At 33.4% G+C, this 23268-nt stretch overlaps 1 protein-coding gene across 2 annotated transcripts; it reads left to right on the forward strand.

Annotated features, from left to right (window-relative positions):
* The first annotated feature begins 6177 nt into the window (after positions 1–6177).
* Positions 6178–18557, forward strand: LOC128992539 (centrin-2-like). Of its 2 annotated transcripts, XM_054416163.1 has the most exons (5): positions 6178–6265; positions 9789–9821; positions 12311–12479; positions 16042–16299; positions 18323–18557. In XM_054416163.1, exons 1-5 carry the CDS (start codon positions 6236–6238, stop codon positions 18478–18480), a joined length of 648 nt encoding a protein of 215 aa, XP_054272138.1. In that variant the 5' UTR covers positions 6178–6235; the 3' UTR covers positions 18481–18557. The 2 variants fall into 2 exon arrangements, with proteins under 2 accessions (XP_054272138.1, XP_054272139.1); XM_054416164.1 differs by lacking the exon at positions 9789–9821 and having other exon boundaries at positions 6186–6265.
* Positions 18558–23268: the final 4711 nt, after the last annotated feature.

Raw genomic sequence — 23268 nt, forward strand, 5'->3', positions numbered from 1 at the left:
ATTTTTAACTTCCACAAAAATAAAGGAATGTCCCCCATTTAAAGTTTTCTCTAATTCTTATCGTTTCCGATATCCCAATGGTGGCCTCCTTGAGTTGATCACCCTATAAATAAAAAAAAAAAAACTATTGCAAAGCTTAGGGCAGCTAGTCTGACCATACTACTGGACCGAATTACACGCGGGTTGTACCAAAAGAACGGTTATCGATCCTCTATGTGCAGGTTTTATTTGTATTTTGAGAATATTCATGTTAATTGGGTCAAAAATGGAAATTCAACTTTTCTTATAGAGATTTAACATGGAGCTAATTTTATATATTAATAGACGATGCTGAATCCCTCCCCACTCTTGGAGATGTTGAGGAGGTGTAGGTGTAGCTGTAGCTCGCCGTAAAGGCAAGGTAAGTCGGGTGCTCGCATAGTGAGCAGGTCGATGAGGAAGTGTAGGTCGCCGCTTACAAGGAGGTCTCGAAAAACTTAGTAACCTTGTAACCTTTCGAAAACTTAGTTCTCGAATGCTTAGTTCTCACAAACTAGTTTGTTTTTACCTCACCGCTTAGCTCACTGCTTCTTCATGATTGGTCCGTTCAAGGTCATGTAACCTTCACCTTTTTGGTGAAATATTTTGATATATGTATGCAAACGTTTCAGGCGTCATTCTCAAGGGGTGAGGTTCATAATGTCCAAATTTCACAAACTCCAACGTCTAAAATATTAAATAAACAGTGCGTTTCATAACCTCTAAATTTCATAAACTCCAAAACTATAACTTTAAAATAATCACCGATTCACAATGTCCAAATTTCACAAACTCCAACGTTTAAATATCAAATAAACAGAGCGGTTCATAACCTCCAAGTTTCATAAGCTCCAACGGTACAGTCTCTGCCAGAAGTCGCTGCAGAGGTTGCCGTGGTTCGGTATGTAGGCGCTACACGTTCTACTGTTGTAGCGGTGTAACACGAAGTATCATTGTTGCTCCATAATTGCTTTCTTAAGAGTATAAGTATATATTCTTAAGAGTTCCCATAGTCCGATCATGCTGGTTCGCGAACTCGTTCGAATAAACGTAGGTTTACACGTTTGTACCAAATTTCATCAAAATCGGATGATTTTTGCTCGAGTTATCGCGCTAACGGACACACATATAAATATATAACTAATATATATAACTGATGGTGTTTTTGGTCTCTAGGGACCTCAAAACGAAAAAGTAAATCGGTCCCGGGACCAGGTCTTACCATGAGCACTACGGTAATAGCTTATTCCCTATAGGGGAAATTCGCTAAAATGTAAATTTGATTTGCACATTGTGTGCTAACACATATTTGAGTCACACATCTGAGTGTTCTTCAATCATTAAAATGTACGTATAATCAGTACTAGTGGCCTGTAGGGGCCATAGCCCCTAATTTAGACTACGATAAAAAAATCATATATAAAAAGACAAATATTTTAAATATGTTTCTAAAATTATCAATTTTATGTTACTTAAAATTAACAGTGATTCTTGTTTTATATCTTGGTTTTCCTTCCGTTGGAGTTGTATATTAGTTGCTTCTAATGTGTCAATGAAATAGTCTACAATTGTAAAATAATTATTATGAAATCAATAACACAACATATTACAAATGGAAACGTGCACACGGTTGGCCTGAGCCCGGAGAGCGACGAATCAGAGCTGAAATCATACAGCCAAACATTGCACATCTTTTCTAATTTAAAATTGAAGATTTGTTTTGTAATCTTACGAATTCTGTTATAGTTTCCATTTTGAGAACCAAATGTAAAGGTTAAAATTATTATTAATTATTATGATGGCAACTCCCCATTTGGCGGTGGAAAGTCAGAAATATATCTATGAATTTGTCCCTGAATTTTAAGACAGTAAGGCCCATTTCCCGGAATCTCTTTTTGTGTAGCGGAAAGCAACACAATAGCCATTGCACTGTTGTATTGCCTTATGTTTTTTATGAAGTTAGAATCATGTAAAAACAGTTAGTTCGTCATTTACCTGTGGTTGTGGCATGTCCATTGTGGCAACATGCGTTGAAATGTCCTTTTGTGGCCTCCTCTGCGAAGTGAAATGCGCCAAAATGCATGCAAGTGCTTTAAGAGGACCTAGATTGTGAGGAACAACTCAACTCATTTTTGTTATAGTACTATTTTAACGTCATCTGGCCGTTTTACCTGGCTAAAAGCAACATAAAGTTGATCATGGGTAAACACAGTTTTTCCCTTTTTTCAAATAAATGCCAACTTTTGTGAAGGTTTGACCTGGCTCTTTAATAATAAGTAATAGCGAAAGCTAATTTTGATGGATATTGAATCCTTGTAAACTTAAACGTAATATTAGGATCTGTATATATTAGTTTTATTTTTGGCATAAAAAATATGTTCCCTTTGCCTACTCCAGTAATTACTTTTAACATTACATTTTTTCAGACATACCGAACACAACCAATCGTACTTCATTAACTAATCCAGACCCTTAAAATTGGGAAAAAGTCTATTTCAGCTTTTTAATAGTAGCCTATACATTACCATATGTTTTAAATAAAGTTAAACCACATGTTATTAAGTAAACAAAGCAGACATGACCTAAATTCCCATGCTATTTAAAGGTGAATTATTTTACTACCTAACGACCTTTTGGTAAAAAATTAAGAAAAATGAATAATTTTCCCCAAAATTTCATGCAGAGACCTTTAAAATGAGACCTCTCCCAGCTTTCTACGGCCTCCCGTTCGCTCACAATTTCATTGTAAAATTTTGGGCTTACGGAATTAGATATATAGATAATCAGTTGAGCGCTGGCGAACGGTGCCTGCTATCTGACTGTGGCAACCACTAGAGAGACTTCTGGCCCAGACTGTACCGTTGGAGGTTATGAAATTTGGACATTATGAACCGCTAATATTTAAACCTTGGAGTTTGTGAAACTTGGACATTGTGAAACAGTGATTATTTGAATGTTATAGATTTGGAGCTTATGAAATTTGGAGGTTATGAACCGCTCTGTTTATTTAATATTTTAAGCGTTGGAGTTTGTGAAATTTGGAGTTTATGAAACGCTCCCTTCTCAAGTACTGATGAAATTTTTCTGGGTCGATTTAAGTTCATGAAACAAGTGATGATATTCACCCAGTCTCTGCCGTAGGCTACTTACTTGATTATTGGAGCACTAAACCCTCGATTAGTTAAGGTACTCGTAAACCACCACTTACTTGCTGGCGGCATCTCATCACTGTCATCACTACTGTCGGAAACATTGTTTACAGAAAAACTAACAATGTCCAGTTAGAACGTCACGCAGGTGGAGACAGACTGAACGTGGACTGGAGTGGTGCGGGAATAGCAGTGCGGTAAACCTCCACCTACACCTATACCTATACCTCCAGCTACACTTCCACCTACACCTCCTCAACATGTCTTTATCCCTTTATAAACTAAAATAGGCTCAAAATTAAGCACAAAAAATGAATTTTAAATTTGAAACAAACAGAGGTCAATGTTAAGTTCAATGTTATCTATTGATTTAGTGGATAAGGAATTTTACAGTGTTTCTTCGTTTTTAAAATGTAAATAGTATGTATCTCTTGAAGTTTGTATCTTTATTTTTATGGGTCTGATTTTATTTGTTTGGTTTTAGTGACTTTTGCCCTGTATATTTCTGTATTATTATGGCAATAAACGATTCTTATTCTTATTCTTATTCTTATTTCATGGGTCTTATGGGTTGCCATGCTGGTGACGAAAAAACAACTCAATATAAACAGAAAATCAAAACAAATGGAAGTAATTCCAAAGGGTGAAAATAGAGAAGTATGTACATTACATATTTTTGGTCGAGTTTTCGACCACTGGACGACCTCTAGTTAAAATGAAACCCCTGTAGACGATTTCATCATTCGCATTTCACTTGCGATTTATTTATAAATCGTCATTCAGATATTTTGAACTTCAACCGAGTTTTGTTAAATGTAGAGTTATAGATGGTTATAGATAGTGAAAATCAGTATGCAACTTGTATTACGGATTACAATTTTAATGGATTATTGATATTCATTCACTTAGCAAAAGCCAGAGATTGGGAGGATTAACTCATTAAATGAGTACTATATTTTAATTAGGATTTCAGATGTAATTTAATTAGCCAACTATGGAGGATACTAAATATCCTATTTGCATTTCAAAGTCGGAGTCAGTTATATAATACAAATTTACTGTTTTTAATAAAGCCCCCAAAACAGTTTCCTAACATAAATTTCTGATTTCTGTAAATACACCAGTTTTGGTTTTTATCTTTTGCGTAAACCACTGGATTAATATAACATCAATAAATACCCCCGCCGCAGCAAACCTGCAGACTAAGCGAATTTCCATTTGACTGATTGGATTTACACTGAAATGTCTACTTAAAAATATAACATTTATTCTTGATTTAAATAGAATTCGTTTAACAAGTACTTAGGTTTGCTGCATCAGGGAGGGCAAAACTTTTTTTTTTTTGTAAAATGTGAATAGGTAGTGAGAAATAAAAACATTTTCCAAATTTGATCAAAATATGTTCACAAACAAGCAAACTACAACAGTTTACTTATTCTCCTTAAGAATAACATGGGAATTTTAAATTTACAATTTTTTGGAATTTTCTCCGTAACTATTAGGCGCATAATAACGCTTCAATATACTAAATTATTTTTTTTTTTAAGCTCTACAAAATGGTTTGGAAAGAAATTGCTAAATTTTATGTTTTTTGGGTCAAAAATAGGAAAAACCTATTTTTACCCCATAAAACCCCCCGTAAACCCCCGTTCCCATGGTCCGATCATGCTGGATCGCGAACTCGTTCGAATAAACGTACGTTTACACGTTTGTACCAAATTTCATCCAAATCGGATCATTTTTGCTCGAGTTATCGTGCTGACGGACACATATATATATAAATTTGAACGGATGGTGTTTTTGGCCTCTAGGGACCTCAAAACGAATAAAAAAATCGGTCCCGCGTCCAGGTCTTACCATGAGTACTACGGTAATAGCTTATTCCCTATATGGGAAATTCGCTAAAAAGCTGTTTTTTTTTAGTTAAGTCTGTAAAACATCAATCAACTCTCATTCAACTATGAGTAAAAGTAAATTAAAAATATAAAATTCATTTAATGTAAACTTAACAACAACCTGTCCATAGTGGTTGGATGCCCACCCTTGTTTCCAAAAATGAATTATTTAACAGAGCTGGAATATAACGAAACGTATTGAGTATAATATTGAGAGGAATACTTGATAAAGCTGTTCTTAATAAATCTTTTTTTACGTTTTATCATATTTATTAATCTAGATATGCCTTATTAACAACGCAAGCAATTAGGTATGTAGATAGTAGGTATAGTTGAAGATTCATTCACTTGTATTTAACTGTGTCTGTTCCAAATATTTTTTTATACTTTTGTTTATATAGCCTAGCCTATAGGTTTGTAAATAAATATACTTTAAATTAAAGAAATATTGTTTACTTGTTCAAGAGACAGTGTTTTATTAAAATAAAAATTACCATTCATAGTATATTTCATCACCGGGGGCTAAAGTGGCTCATTTTGACCCAAGGTTAAGTTTTAAGATCGAGGCGAAGCCGAGGTCAGAAAATGAGCGAGGGTTAAAAAGACACTTTCTGCCCGTGTGGTGAACTATATTTTTTGTCTGTATTGCATCATTAATTAACAAACTAAGAGCTAGAAAACGAAATAATGTTTATACGTAAAGATAACCTCGCAAAACGATTTCCTTCAATTCTGCTAATGCAAATAAGCATCTGTTTAGTAAGTGATTCAATCATTTCGTTTGATACGATTGTGTTACAGCACATTATACCATCGATATGTCGAGCGATCGACAACAATAGGCTAAAACCTTGCCTAATAAATCAATTGATAAATAATATCAATCGATACGATAGCCACAATCGAAATTTACAACTTTGCAACTATTTACAACAGCTGATTTTACTCCCTGGGGGCTAAATATGATTTTTACTCCATAGAGAGTAAATAAAAATTATACTTAAGACCCGCAACGCATGCAAAAGCGGTTGTTTGTACTGCAGTATGGCGAAAACATGTTTTCAAACTATCTAGATGTTGTAATTAAATGTAATTTACTCGTGTGCACCATCGATACTAATCGTTGAAATATGTACTAGAACGCTGGGTTACTCATATCATTGCAACCTCGCCATGAAACTTATAACTCTGAGTTTCTTTATTGTAAGTACTATTATATTAATTTAAATATTAAAATTATACTAGGATTGCTGTCATAGCAGTGAAAGCTAGTTGAGCAGAGCGTTCAAGTTTTATGGTTTTCAATAAATCAATAAGTAAATAAAATGTTTATAGATATACCGGTGATACAAAATATAACTATTTCATAATGTAACTTATCAGTTTCGCTCAGAACTATGAACATCTATAACAAGTTTCATTAGTAAAGATGTGGACATTACATATATATCATTTGTATCGGTATTTTTTGCTGTGTTTGCTCGCTAATGTCATCTGGTAAACCCACAGTTCTGGTTGAACCTGACCTTGAACCAATCGACATTTTCTCAATCCTTTTGCAGTTCATGCAGAAATAATCCTGCATGGATCCATACGATTAGCAGATGTAACTTTTTAAAGTCTTGCTTGCTTTGAGGGAATTGCACAAATAGTTGTCACCATATCTTATGAGTTTTATTTCTTAAATTTTGTACATTTAACATAATTAATTATGAAAATCATTGTTTTCAAGCAAGTGTTCTACATCCAAATACCTCATAATACTTCCTTTATCTTCCAGTACGGTATGCCTTTTGGATTTTGACGACTACAACGCGAAAAATTAGGTATCTAACTATTTATTGAGCGAAGCGAGCGGAGCACTTATACTATACTCCTGCTTTTGTTTTACAAATACTCCTCTCGAACGTAATGTTATCCGCATGAAATTTAGCACAGTCATAGTAACCAACCATGGAAAGGTATAAATCTGAAATGGTACAAATCAGACTAAAGGGCTTTTCTCTACGTGAACTTAAATGTTTAGAAATGTAACATGGGCCTAATGGGTTTATTTATTGGTTCCCATGACATTATTTGCAAGATAACTATACACAGGTAAACAAAAGAGTAGTAACATATGTTAGTCAACAAAATAATGATCATAAGTAGCACCATAAAATAAGAGATTGTTGGTTTGTTAGTATGTTTGTATATTTGGCAGTGATAATCTCAGACACCGCTGGACCGATGGCCACGAAACTTGGTACATAAATGTAGAATTTCATGGAATCGGTTACACCATCAATTTTGTGATCCGTCCAAATGGACCAGTGGCTCTGGAGTTTCCCCATGTTAACCTTATGAGTACTTAATATTTAAATGGAATTAAGGAATTTTAACAGCTGTTTCAACTAAACAATTTGATTATGTGATGTTCAATAGCAATAAAAAATTAATAGGTTTACCAACAGGGTGCAGCACTTTTAATTGTTTAAATTTATGACAAGAGCTAATTTGTATCAAGCAGAAAAAAAGCTGTGATACATGGAATGGATGGATTTTTTACAGTTTTGTTTATGTGGACAGTCACTAATAGTAAACTAACAAAAGACTCTCTACATACAGTAGATCTAGGGGGACATAATAATTTGTTCTATTTGGCCTTCTCAAGCTGCTTGCCATTATTTTCAATGAACCAAAATTGTATCTTCTGCATCTTGACCCCGTTGCAAGGCACGGGTATAGCGGCTAGTTACAAATAAAGAAAAAAGGCAAAACAATCGGATTCGGATTAATATAGTTGAGTTAATTTACTACAAAATAAATAATTTAATTAGGGTTGCCGGAATTAGGCTAACGCACCACTGACTCCAGATGCAAATAGCTACTCCATTTACTGTATGTGGAAACATACCATTGACTTTGGATACTGCAAATAGGCATTCCATTAATGTGAACCAAATATAGCATTGACTTTGGAAACTGTAAGTAGATTTCTCATTTATGCGAACCAGATGTCCCATTGACTTTAAATACTGCAAGTAGAGATCTCATTTACGATAAATAGATAAAGCATTGACTTTAAATACTGAAAGTAGCCTGAACATCCAGCTGACGTACAATTGACTTTGGATACTGCAAGTAGAGATCTCATTTACGATAAACAGATAAAGCATTAACTTTGGATACTGAAAGTAGCCTGAACATCCAGTTGATGTACAATTGACTTTGGATACTGTAATGAGACACCCTATTTACGTTAACTAGATGTAGCATTGACCTTGGAAAAGTATTGGATCAATATGCTAGCTCCGCTCAATACTGCAAGCAGACAACTGCTTTGTATTTGTAATTGGCGTTTTTGTTCCAAAGTATTTGTCGACTATTTTTTTTCTTTAGCCTAAAGGCTTGTAAATATAGATATTTTAAAATTTAAGTACTATCGTTTACTTGGAAAGACACATGGGAGTTATTTAAGAAACTATAAAACTGTAAAACTATAACTATAAACTAACTAACTATAAATTAACTATAACTATAAAGATAAAACTACCAACAAAATTTTCAACTATCAAACGTTTGACATTTGAACTGTCAATCAATCCTCATCCATCAATTTGTATACCAAAAATAATTTACCCGTGTGCGCCATCGAGAATAATTGTTGCCATATGTACCAGCAAGCTGCTTCTAGGCTCACATCGCTGCCAACTCATCATGAAAGTTATAACCACGATTTTCTTTATTGTAAGTACTATACGATTAATTCATTCAATATTACGATGGTTTGGTATTCACACCAAGTATTTGCCCAGTTTTAGTAGCAAACATCACTGACAGTAAAGTTGATAAGTTAATTTTTCCATTTTTACCAGAGTCTAGAAACACTATTCGTTATAATGTTTATAAATGCATATAAACATATACAGGGTTTATACAAACTCCATGGAAGATTTTGTGTATTAGTTCCCTGGGTGAAAACAAGAGAAACCCCTTATAAGGGTCTAAAATGCCTGATTGTCTGTGTTGTGTGATGCCTGTAGTTTGGTATGTCTGTTGGTACGTGATTTAAAAAAATGTATTCATAGATTTTTAACCTCTTAAGTGACTGAGTGTAAATGTAATACATAAGTTCTTATGCAGTTAAATAATGATTTGATTTAAAGTATTATGATTTGTAAGTTAATTTGTTATACACATGTGTACACTAAAGTTCGAATTTGTGATGTGTAGGCCTACCAATTGAAAATGACGGCCATTTAAAAGTGTTTCTTAAATATCATAAAACTAGTAATTCCACTTAATTACTTCCAGTTTTTTAATTTGTTCTAGTCTATTCTTTTACTGTACAGACTTTGATTATGTTTGCTAGTTCTATCTGTGCTACAATTCTGTCTTTCTGGTCACCCAAGTGAAATTTTGTTTGTTATTAATTAGTTATTTAAATATTATTTCTTTCAAAATAAAAAATTCAATTTTTACTTGATGAACAAAGTACTTCACACTGAACAGTTTTCACGAAGGCTACGACTACGATAGTCATGCCACAGCACAGATTCAAAATCGTGTTTGGTTTTTTGAGAAATATTATTTTATCATTTATTTTTGGGTTTCCTTTTTTTCTACCTCCCTGTATGTATAATTTTAAGTGATAACTTGTTATGTGTGTTAGACAGCAAAGTATTTATGTTTTCGTGTCTATGCTACTATCATGGTAATTTTAACCTGTCTTCTGGGATTTTAGGTTATACTGGACTTGGAAACGAGTGATGCTAAGGTATACAACAGACTAAGCTAAAGATATTTTCATTAATTAGATTAAATATTTTTTCTCGCAAACCTGTAAACAGGCGAAGCAACTTTCTTCTGCGTTAGAGAGGTTAGACGTTGAAGCACTCCTGGCACACACAAGCACTTTTATTATTTATGTGTACTTTGCATGTACATCATACATTTATTTATCATACATGCACTGAAAAACGATGATTTACTTCACAACTACCGGTGCTTTTATTTTTATCGGGAGTTTTTTTTTTCTAATTATAGTTTTACCTATTATTATACTATAGTTATTTGTGTAACTAGTGGGCGAAGTGGCACTGAGGTGCACACGAGAGAAATGCTTGCGCACAAGCCACAGGCTAGTATGGAAAGTTTCTCGAGTTTAGCAAAGGTAGTTTAGCTCGCGTTACTCATTACATTTTTCCTACAGATACTATAAAGCATATAAATAATAAGGCTTTCAAACACTGTACAACACGTTCTTAGGTTAGGTTAAATCCAAACATTGAACGAAATGGGAAACGTGATCGTAGTCGTAATATATTTAAGTGTTGCCAACTTAAACAAAAACAAAAACAGTAAAAAATCTCGTGGTATTTTTTTAAAAGTTTGGGTAATATTTTTGACATAGCAGGTAAAGAGGAGTGGGCCTAACACAGATCCCTGGGGCACACCATGTGTTACTAATTTTAAATTTGATTTTCCTCTAGTCAATTTATTAAACTCCGTATGACTTAATTCAACTTATTGAAATCTTCCTGAGAGGTATGACTCACTTCAATGCAGCTATATGTACACTAAGTGACTTTAAATTCCTAAATAATTGGTGTAAATACCTGCATTTATGTGATCAACGTGTTGCTAAAATGCAACCGGTTTCGACTCACAAAGGAGTCATCGTCGGGCCAGTACAGATGTCTTCTTGCTTCATTTGAAGGTCGTCAATTCATAATAAATAAATACATTTAACAAGCACACATACACGAACATATAAACGAACATTTAGGGTTTACAACGAAGGGTAACACTATAACGGTAACGGGACACTACGTGATCGGGCGGGGGTTATTTCTAGACCTAATATAATGACAACATAAGTTCAATATAATGACTTTAGTTTCTGCAAGATTGTAGGGTTGATGAACAGTGTCAAATGCTTTTGACTAATCCATGAAAATTCCTACACAAACTTACCCTTTATCAACTGATTCAATAATAGATTCAATAAAGTCCACAGCAGCAGTAGTAACTGATTTGTTGGAACGAAAGCCGAACTCTATCTATAAGATCGTACTTTTCCAAATCTGTATTCCATAAAGGTATTATATAACATTTTCAAACATTTTGGAGACTACCGGCAGTAAAGCTATGGGGCGAAAATTTGAAGGATCTTTTGTATAATTCTTTTATGAATGGGTATGACTTTGAGATTTTTAGCTGATTAGGAAAAATTCAAGGTACAAAAGAAGAGTTTATCAGATGCGCTAAAACTTAACTAAGTTCTAATTTTGCTGCTATTAAAATTGGAATATCGTCATACCCACTTAATAATTTGTTTGAGAAAGAACTAACTAACTTAAATTTTCCACCTCTTCTTGAAACGTGTGTCTAAATCTAAAGCATCTTACATTATTTCCTACATCCGAATTATCATGACCATTGCTACTAACTTCTTGAGCAACCTTGATAAATTAATAATCACATTACAGGCCTCTTTTGGGTTGATGCTTTTCCGGGCCTTCAATATCCAATGAGATGTTTTCCATTATTTTGGGCTTTTTATTACCTATTTCAGAGATTATTATTTCCCATACAGTTTTTTTTATATTAGTGGAGTTTGATATTTTTTTATTTATAATAAGAGTTTCTTCATTTTTTTCCACTCATTTTTATACCAATGCATTTGTCCTTTTATGAATTTTGATAGATGAGGATATTTTGTTCTCCTGACAAATTTATTAATAAGCTCGTGTCTTTCTTCTCTAAGCTCATTAGTAATAAAGCCGTTTTTCCTTTTTGATTGTAATATTTTTTGGGGAAATTCTTGATCTAAATGGTATTTGAAGGACATGAAAACAATTGAAACTTGTGTGAGTACACCCATAAAATAGCATAGTTACTCGCACCACTCTACCGCTTACGCATGATATTCTTGGTGGTCGACAAGCTTATGGGAAAAGTATGTGTTAGACTGCTAATACCGTTTATTTTATGTTTGTGATCCATTAAGTTTCTGTTCTAATTACCGTGGTCGTTATATGATTAGTAGTAAAACAAGGCTGTCAAATAAACCCTCGGAATCAACATCATCAGCTGGAGATTAAAAAGGCTGTCGTAGCTACGAGGCTAAGGTAGATATAGGGTAGGGTTAGTTTCCCTCCGAAACAGTTCTAAATAAGCAAATTAATATACTTGAACAATTTTATCAATTAACTAAATTGTCAAAAGAATTCGGCAATACATATATTTGTTTTTCAATTCAAGGGAATGACTGAAGAGCAGAAAAAAGATATTTTTACGACATTGGAATGTTTAGACAAGAAAGCTACTGGAAGTACAACATACGATGAGCTAAATAAATGTTTAGAAAATGTAAACAAACAAGTCAGTGAGGATGAAGCCAAAACAATGATTATTCAGACTGACACTAAAGGTAAGGTCACAGTGATTTGTGCTAAGGAATGCTGCACTTTATCTTTACATACATATTTCGATCACAGGCGTTGATTTCAGTCAGTGGCATTTTTAGTGTTGAATTGAAAGGTATCATACAAATTGTTCAGTTCATTAGAGGAATAGATTACATACTTTACAGACAATTTGACATAGGTGGCTTCTCCAACTTCAAACCGTAGACGAAATCTAATTTATTTTGTCCGTTTCGATTAAAATTTAGTAAAGAAACTGTATATTGCTAAAAAATTATGTAAGTAAAACAGTACCTATAGTAAGAATTATACTAGCTGTACATATTCTCTGCCATACAAAAACTAATTCTTAAAATAGCTTTTCAATTCAACAGGCGTTTCTCTACAAATTTATTATTCAAAAACACTCAATTACTTTCGGTGCGTCAACTTTTTATCAAAACTTTACTTGTATATACCTACTCCAATCAAGATTTGATAGTGACGCCAATCACGCATAACTATTCCACAAGAGGAGCTGTAAATGTAGGTATGCAGGTACCCCGAGTTTTCAAGTCTGCAAACCTCACCAATGCTTTTTATATTGCGATTTTTTTGTATAGGAATATACCATCAGAGATTAGAGATCTACAGGTATCTCTTCCAGTTTATAAACGTTCGGTAAGTTGGCTGTCTGAGATTGGGCTCGATCAGACTGAGACACTTATCAGTTCAGTATACAATACCTAACAATAATTAATACACAAGTACACCAAACAATATTTAGCGTACAGACATCAGTAACTGCAACTCCATTCACTCGACTACCTATTAGCATTAACTGTTCCTGTAGCTGTCTCATAGCTTAGTTGTAAATAGTATTTTGATTAATTTAGTTTTAATTTTTAGATTATTTCAAATTTGTAATAGAGCTCGTCCCGCGCACAGGTCTTTTACGGCCTATGCGGGACTATTGTTTCGTATTTTGTATATATATATTGTAAACAATTTTGGAAATAAAACAGATTTTGATTTGATTTGATTTCACTGAAACAATTGACTATTGGAAACATTACATATAGGCATATTTAACTGAATTTGTTTATAATCTTCAGGATTAACAATGGAGTCAAAATAAATGTACATCAAGTGAGTTTTTTCCTTTTGTAAAATTATGTCTAGGGTTTTTGGTGGACGTCGCTTTTATCTTCTCATTAATTTCACTAATCGATAAAGGCCTAATTGGTTATTCTTGTTATAGCACAATACAATGGTATTAATCTTATTGTAACTTTACTTTTGCTCTGTACAAACATGTGTTAATGTTACCTTTATGTTATTTACGTTCTTGCAAAACCGTCATGGCGGCCCATGATAAATTTTCTAATTAGACATAGCATATTTTAGAAAGGGCTATAGCATTGTGACTATATAACAGTGTTTATACAGGGTGAGTTTTAAATGAGTTCCCCCCCCCCTACTTTTTTCTACATTTATTAAGATATCAACTCCGGACCACGTCAGATCATTGTAGGGTAGTGAGTACTTCATTTTGACTGGGTGTAAATTTTCGGCTGCCATCTTGGATCCGCCATATTGGATAGGAAGTTTTTTTAGTCTCTGCCTATTATACTTTATTTAGTTATAATCACAGCTTGTAGCCTATGTTTTTTTGAATAAACTATATTCATTCATTCATTTTTCAAATGTAAAGGTAGAGTTGTGACCCATTATTCAAAACTAGAACTTTACGCTGATTACAATGCCGCAATCAGTTTTAAAAAATCTTGATCCGTTCTAAAGTTACAAGGACTTTTGATAACTTTATTTTTAGCCCATTTAAACATTGTGCATTTACAAACTAAGACCATAATCTCAAAATAGTGCTAGATAAAGATAAGTATACACCACCATTCATTGTCGACCTATTTTCACTTGGTTATGACGGATGTAATTTTTTTGGTCGCCATCTTGGATCCGCCATTTTGAAATGTGATCAATTAATTGAAATATGAAAGTGGTGTTGTGACCCATCATTTTCAACTACATTTTTATGCTGAACTCAATGCCGCAATCCGTTTTTTGTTATCAAGCTTTCTTGATGAAATATTAAAATTATCTTATTTATAATTTCAATAATTCAAAAACCAAATATGCGTATGAAAACCCGATTGTGGCATTGAGTTCCACATAAAAAGGTATTTCAAAATAATGGATCACAACACCACCTTCATATTTAAATTAATTTGTCACATTTCAACGGATCCAAGATGGCGGCCGAAAAAATTACATCCGTCATAACCAAGTGAAAATAGGTCGACAATGAATGGTGGTATATGCTTACCACCATCTAGCACTATTTTGAGATTAAGGTCTTAGTTTGTAAATGCACAATGTTAATATAAGCTAAAAATAAAGTTATAAAAAGTCCTTATAACTTTAGAACGGATCAAGATTTTTAAAAGCTAATTGCGGCATTGTAATCAGTGTAAAATTCTAGTTTGAAATAATGGGTCACAACCCTACCTTTACATTTAAAAAAAAAACTTTGTATCCAATATGGCGGATCCAAGATGACGGCCAAAAATGTTTACCCAGTCAAAATACTTACCCAGTACTTACTACTCTACAATGATCTAACGTGGTCCGGAGTTGATATCTTAAGAAATGTAGAAAAAGTAGGGGGGGGAACTCATTTAAAACTCAACCTATTCAATGGTTATACGTATATTACAGTGCAAGGAGATTTTTCGAGGTTGTACCACTGGTCTAGAACTTCAAGTATAAATTAGTTACATGCCTATATGGTGTAGAGGTGCCACTTCCGAGATCGAAATAACAAGTACCCAACGAACTTGACTCAAATAGGATAGTGCGTTATAAGCACTTAGTGCACAATAAACAAAATTTTTAACTTGAACTTACAAAAAGGTTAAGTTGTTATGTAGCCTACAGCCTACAATTAGTTTTAATTTTACAATTTTTTCGTAATTCTGTATGTGAGTACGTATATTTTTGAGTAGTGATGAAAAATATCGTTCACAGCTTAAAACAATAGTGATTTTCCATTCCTTGTTCCAATAATTATTTGGTGTTGGTACTGTGTTCGGTCACTTAAAACTTGAGCGAGCACCGGAAAATTATCGAAGTGCTCCTATTTTTATTTTAAACTTACGATTCTTCCCCTGCACTCAAACTTGGAAAATTTATTTATTTTATACTAAGCTAATAATATTTTACTAAAAACACACTTTATTAGGCTCCTTGTAGCAGCAAACCTATCTACTTGTCTGACCTAATGTTATTTAAATATATTTACTGTAATTGTATATCAATTCAGTCAATTAAATTCGCTTAGGCTGCAGGTTTGCTGTGGTGGGGGGTATTTACAATTCTCTTCAACGTAGACATTGTCGCAATCTTTAACTGAGTAAAACTGACTCTGTGGTGGTTATTGTGTCTATCATTGGAACACTTCTCCATAATTATTTTAAGCCAATGGTCACCTACAAAATCAAGTACAAGTCCTGAACATTTTACCGAGGAAAATACTCAGTCGATATACATGTGTTGTAATTTTACATACAGGAAACGGGATCGAACCTATGAAGATCGACGTATCGAAGCTAATGAACCACGTTTTTGGAACTACTTGGAAAACATTCGAACAAGGAATTGTTGAAGCATTTTACTTGTTTGTTGGTCATAACAAAGACAAACTAATTGATGAAGATGCATTAGATGCTGGTTTGAAGAAATATTTTCCGGAAGATTATATTCCTGGACTGGCCCAAACACTGATCGAGGAGGCAGACTCGGACAACGACGGGAAGTTAAACAAAGATGGTAAAAGTGTTCAATAGTTTTTAGTTTATAAGAATTTATTTCATGGCATATTTTTAAGCTTCCAAGTGCAATTTAAGTAGTTTTATGGAAAGGGTAACCACTAACACCATTTGTTCGTAACCAAAACCTCGTTTAGGACATAGATTGATTAGTGGGCAAACAATAACTCATCACATGGTATCGAGCCTGAGTAGGCATCTATAATTCTCCAGGAATAAATCTATTACTGATATAGCCTAGTTTAATGAAAGCTCAGCTGCATACATCAATGTTCTGCACTTCTTTTCAGATTTTCTTTTAGATCGCCAGTTGTAAGTTAAAATGTTAATCTACTCGTCCCGTTAAAGGCCGAACCTTCTTATTCCAATGCACAAAACAATTTCTTTTCATATAAAATAAAGTACCAGAGAGCCGAGCATATTGCTCATGGTTTTTAATTTGTTTGAGACGTTAAAAAATAAACATATGCCTACATATGTACAATTTTCATGATATTAATACGAGGTGTTAGCCCGTCCTACGTACGAGAATCGAGTAGCAAGTTAAAACTGTGTATAATTCAGAACAGCTAGTTTACACGTTTAAAGCAAATCTTCTTGCAGTTTTAATGTAAAAAATCATCGTATAAACAAATGTCGTGTGACCAACATTGTTTTCGTCCCATTATAGACCTATACAATATGGATTTTTAATCCGATAATTTTACAATAAAACAGATTTGGACGTATGGGATTCAGCTTTGGGGATCAGCTAGTACCTCAAACATTGAAATTATTCAACGCTATCAATCAAAATTGCCACGCAAAATTGTCAACGAATTTGAACTAACAAAACCTAGTGAGAAATACATTATTAAATTGGAAAATCGTTCAAATCATCTTGCACTGAATTTATTGGACAATCACAACACCATTAACAGACTGAAGCGACATACGATATTGGACCTCCCATTCAGATACGGCTAAGTGTTATCAAAATTCTCTTTGTTTGTTCAACTCTGTCTTTGTTTGTTTGTTTGAAATTCTCTTTGTCAATCACCAGCTCATGTTCTTAAATTAATGTTGTATTTTTATTTATATCATTAATTGCTTATTGTTCAACTTTTGAATGATTGTAAATTAAATAAAGTTAAAAAAACACTTGTTTACATCTAAACATATGGCCATGATAAAATTTTGTTTATTAAATCCATACGAAAATGTTATATGAAAGTAATAGCTATTTACCTTACAAGTGTAGTAGAAGCGTTTTTACATCACGCAGGTGAATGTTGTACAACGAGCGAAAGTGAGTGGCATAATTTACCTAAGTGATGTAAACACGCTCTTGCGTAACGTGTAACGTACAAGATTTTACCTGACCCGACAATATACAGAAGGCTACGAACAATATTTTTAATTATCCATTTCACTCATCTTCTAACAGTAAGGTAACGTTCATTTACAAACAAAAGCTAGGTTAGGAAAATTCTTCAAAACATAACAATAAAGTTCAAGCGCACAGCTGATTTCTAGCATTGGACGTCGTTGGCTCCATAAAGGTATATTTTTTAAGTTAATCACTCAATGTTATTTAAATGGGTTTCATTACCTCACCGAGTGAGTTTTTTTTCAACTTTACATCTCTCGAGAAGTAAAGAAGTTGTATACATCACACTTGGGATAGGAAAGTTTAACATGGCGGGTTAGGTAAAATGTTTTAATGTTATTTCTATAAAATGTAAAGAAGAAAATAACTTACGTTAGATTTTGTGTTATCATAGTATGTTACATTAGTGTTTGTAATTTTTCTAAGATACCTCGAAGAGATCGCGCACGCAATGAAAATAATAGGGAAATGATGAGAAATAATTGTTTTCACCCTTATATCAATATATCGCTTTCAACTATATATAAAATATATCACGGATTTTGAAGTAAAATGTGACGCAAGGCTAGTAGATTATTATGACAGTTTCCTAAGTAGGCGATTTATTTATTTAGTTACTTCTCATGCAAATTTAAAATATTTGTTTGTGTTTCAGAATTTATTAGGGCCATGCTAAGACCGTATAACCTAAGACAGTATAACCTAAGACAGTATAACCCACCGCCTCCTAAACCCCCTTCCAAATTAAATAAAATGTTCAAGTGGGCAGGAAGACGAATCTTTTCCTCAGTGGCGAAAGAACCCAAAAGCTAGAAATCTTGCATACCAAACATCAAGACCACATCACACCTTTTATTAGAAAATAAAAAGAAAAAACTGTTTATAAAATTTCGTACGATTCATCATTTCCCCTCTGATTATCCTGGTTATGTGTTCATACTTGATTTGTACAGAACATGTAAGAAAAAAGAATAAAATACTATCAACAAATTACAATAAGTAAACAAAAATCCAATGCTTTTTGAAAATGTTTCCAATTTGTTTTCTAAATCAAAGAATCAGTACAGTCACACTTATTTTTACAGGTTATCTGAGGTAAACACAATTTAGGTCATTTATTTCCTTAGGGAAAATGTATAGTATGTGTGGGAGTTTTATTTGCAGATATGCAATATAACCCTGACAACATCTTTGTGAGCAGCAGGATTGCCTCCCAGTGTGAAAAGTCTGTAGGTGATCCGATTCCCCGAACTCAACACAGACCTATAGTATGCACCGTTAGTGCTGTTGTTAAACCTGAAGTTGTCCCTCTAAGGCGCAGGTTTAATTTCAAAAAGGCCAACTGGACGGGTTTTAAGGAGATCATTGACAGAGGAATCGCCAATATCCCTCCACATCCTGATATGTATGACTCCTTCGTTAAGCTTGTCCAGCAGGTCTCGAGAAAAATGATACCTAGAGGCTGTCGAACCCATTACATCGCAGGACTCTCTGAAGTCAGAGTCAAAGCCACTGCTAGAACGATACCAAGGTGTCTTTGACAATTATCCCTTTGCTGAGGACACACTTATAGCAGGTGAAGAGCTTATTTCAGTCATTGCCGAAAATCGCAAAACTAAGTGGTGTGATCTTGTGGAGAGTTTAGATATGCAGGTGAACAGCAGACGGGCCTGGAAGTTCCTCAAGAACATAAATGGAGATGCGACAAAACCAAAAGACAACTTTACAACAGTTACTGCCGATCAAGTCGCTACCAACCTTCTTTTAAATGGCAAAACCTATGGAAAGAAATACCGGGAGCCTGTTGTGCGTGATGTGGCAAGTGTCCTGGAAGAACCATTCACCAGCTAACTGCAGTCATTACCAGCTTAAAGACTAATAGAGCTCCAGGTATTGACGAGATCAGAGTCGAACAACTAAAGAACCCAGGTAAAAATGCCATGCAATGGTTGTTGAGGCTCATGAACATGTGCGTAAGCCAAATGCATATACCAAAGGCATGGGAGAAAGCTCGTGTGGCTGCGCTGCTCAAACCTGGGAAAGGTCCAAATGATCCTAAGAAGTTTCGAGGTTTCGACCTTTTTCCTCTCTTATGCCACACATATTAGAACGTCTGATACTCAATCGAATCGGCGATTTTCTGGAACAAAAGATCATTCCACAACAGGCAGGCTTTCGATCAGGCAAGTGAATAAATGAATAAATGAATAAATTAATAAATGAATATATTTCCATTGAGAACAAACTTATTACATGCATTTACAGTATTGGAAATTGACTGGCCGCTTTTCAAGTAGTGCGGTCAGTTAGAACAAATAAATACAATAAATTATAACATATTTTGAGTCTAGCATCATGCATTAAAAATACTCTCATGCCGCCATTTGGGTATCTGCTAAATACATATATTAAAATATAAATAATTAACAATTTAAGTGTTGCAAATTATTCAAGCACAATTAAATAACACTAATTGTAAATAATAAATAACAATAATTATAGGTAATAAATAACAAAACAACAATAATTATAGGTAATAAATAATAAAACAACAAGTCTTGTTGTGGCCAAGTTTTACCTGACCCAACTCATTGAGGATGGGTTTGAGAGAAAACAGATCACGGGTGTAGCTTTTGTAGATTTAACAGCTGCCTATGATACCGTTAAGGCTTGTGCCTTATATAAATATACTAACACAAAATAAGTTAATTAAAAGAAGAGATTATAACATTGAAACACTTTTGTATTAAGAAAGAACTACAATAATATCTATCTATCTATCTATATATCTATCTATCTATCTATCTATCTATCTATCTATCTATCCATCTATATCTATCTATATCTATATCTATATATCTAATTCCGTAAGCCCAAAATTTTACAATGAAATTGTGAGCAAACGGGAGGACGTAGAAAGCTGGGAGAGGTCTCATTTTAAAGGTCTCTGCATGAAATTTTGGGGAAAATCTATATATCTAATTCCGTAAGCCCAAAATTTTACAATGAAATTGTGAGCAAACGGGAGGACGTAGAAAGCTGGGAGAGGTCTCATTTTAAAGGTCTCTGCATGAAATTTTGGGGAAAAATATTCATTTTTCTTAATTATGCACCAAACGGTTGTTACGGAATCAAATAATTCACATTTAAATAACATGGGAATCTAAGTCATGTCTGCTTTGTTTACTATAAAACATGTGGTTTAGATTTATTTAAAGCATATGGTAATATCATTGACTATTGGCTACAAAAGTTGTATTAATAGTGTTAAAGGTAGTATGTAATATATGTATTGTATGTAACTATAGTGCATTTGAAAGTAAACATGCGTGCAAATGAAAATGAAACAGCATTTTGTGATTGGCTTCTACGCTTATATTAGGTAATGGAATCTTAGAGAGCAATAGGGCAACACCGGCAATTGACATTCCAGATAACTTTGTTCTCTCTGATTGTGCAATTGTTTATGGCAACTCAATAAATCCAGAAAATATTCAAAACTACTCCAATCAAATAATTGTATGTCCTTTAAATGAACATTGTGATAATTTAAATGAAGAAGTATTAAAAATCTACTACAGTAATTATGAAGTAGTTTCAGAAGACCCTACAGAGAGGTTGAACATACCAATTGAGTTTATAAATTCAATTACACCATCTGGAATGCCACTACACAAATTAGTTTTAAAAGTTGGTTCAATAGTGATGCTCATAAGAAATAGGGTCTGGATTAGTTAATGTAGTACGATTGGTTGTGTTGGGTATGTCTGAAAAAAGTGTAAAGTTAGTAGTAATTACTGGAGTAGGGAAAGGGAACATATTTTTCATGCCAAAAATAAAACTAATATCTACAGATCCTAATATGCCCTTTAAATTTACAAAGGATTCAATTCCCATTGCGATTATCTTTCACCATTACTATATATAAAGCGCAAGGCCAAACCTTCCCAAAAGTTGGAATTTATTTGAAAAAAAACAGTGTTTACCCATGGTCAACTTTATGTTGCTTTTAGCCGGGTAAAGCGGCCAGATGACGTTAAAATAGAAATAGAAACAAATAAAGACCAAGGAATAGACCAAAATGGATACTACACAACAAATGTTGTTTTCAGAGAGATTTTGTTACAGAATTAGTATTTTACAATTTGGAAGATGACATTATCTCTATGTGTTGTGTTTTTCTAAGTGAATTTGTCTATATAAAAAAAAAAAATGTATATATATTTAATTAATAGTGAAGATTATTGAAAATGTTCTTTTGCTGTATTATGATTAGAAAATTTATGTTACAAACCCACCACATGAAGAGTCCTTTTGAATTTTTATCCTAAACAGAGCAGACATAAAAATTAATTATGCAGGTATGTGATAACTGTTATACATTATTATAATATACAAAAAATTTAAACGATAATTCAAGGTAGGGTACGGTAACCCATGAGACAAATAATTTGTACAAAATAATTATTAGAATATATTACATACACTGTATATAGGGGCTATTGCCCCTACAAGCCACTAGTACTATTATAAAGAAGAGGTGGTGTCTGTGTGTGTGTGTGTGTGTGTTTGTATGAGATAATCTCAAAAACTACTGAACCGACTGGGCTCAAATTGCACACAAATGAAGCTACAGCTCCGAGGATACATATAGAACTATTCCCGCTTCGATATTGTCCTAGGGCTCTGCCCCGTGGGCTTTCAAAAATTTGAGGTGAGAGATTTCAAAGTAAATATTGATTGATGGTATCTATGGTAACAAAGAACAAGCCTACAAACAATGTTTAAAAATGTAAACAAACAGAAATAACTGTCAAATGAATTTTGATTTCACAAACAGCTGGTTCAAACATATTAAATACTGCACGAATATTAGAACAGAGAGGGTAAGGATTATAAATTTAAAATATGATGTCACTAGCCCAAACATTATTTAGCCTAACACCATTAAATGGAGCTGACAAACCAAGTTAATGTAATTTCATTAGTATATGATTCTTTCAGTTACTTCATTTGTTTATGTTTATGATCTATTATACTGAGTCTGTTCTAATATTTGCAAAATGCTGTAATAATATTTTACAGTAAATAATTCGTTATAAAAGAAATCATTCATGTATATATGAAATAATTAAGATTCGATATATAATCATTTCCGCATCGACCTAGGCGTAGGCACTTATCCTGAGTTTTATGAGGTTTATTTTTATTTTTTTTTTGTGTCAACAGTAATATAATCCCCGCGCCGCAGCAAATCTTTAGACTGAGCGAACTTCCATTTGCCTTATTACAATTTCACTATGTTAGAAAATTACCCTATTTCCCATATTTATTTATATTTTTGTAATTTTTTCTATCTTTCGGTTTGGATCTATTGTGATAGCTTTTCGTTTATAGTACAAACCATATTAAACACATTCTTTTATTATACCTTAAAATCTATCATTGGTTTTGTACCGTAGGTAGCCTAAATAAGTATTCACAGTATGAGTTAACAAAAACGTACTATTATCAAGTTAAGTAATACAGTTACATTTTGTTTCTAAATTAAATGGTAGGAGTGAAATTTGGAATTTTCAAAGAACCAACATTGTCTCTTTT

The sequence above is a fragment of the Macrosteles quadrilineatus genome, unplaced genomic scaffold, assembly GCF_028750875.1.
Source record: "Macrosteles quadrilineatus isolate MER2022 unplaced genomic scaffold, UCM_ALF_1.0 Scaffold_4__1_contigs__length_99947679, whole genome shotgun sequence".
Lineage (NCBI taxonomy): Eukaryota > Metazoa > Arthropoda > Insecta > Hemiptera > Cicadellidae > Macrosteles > Macrosteles quadrilineatus.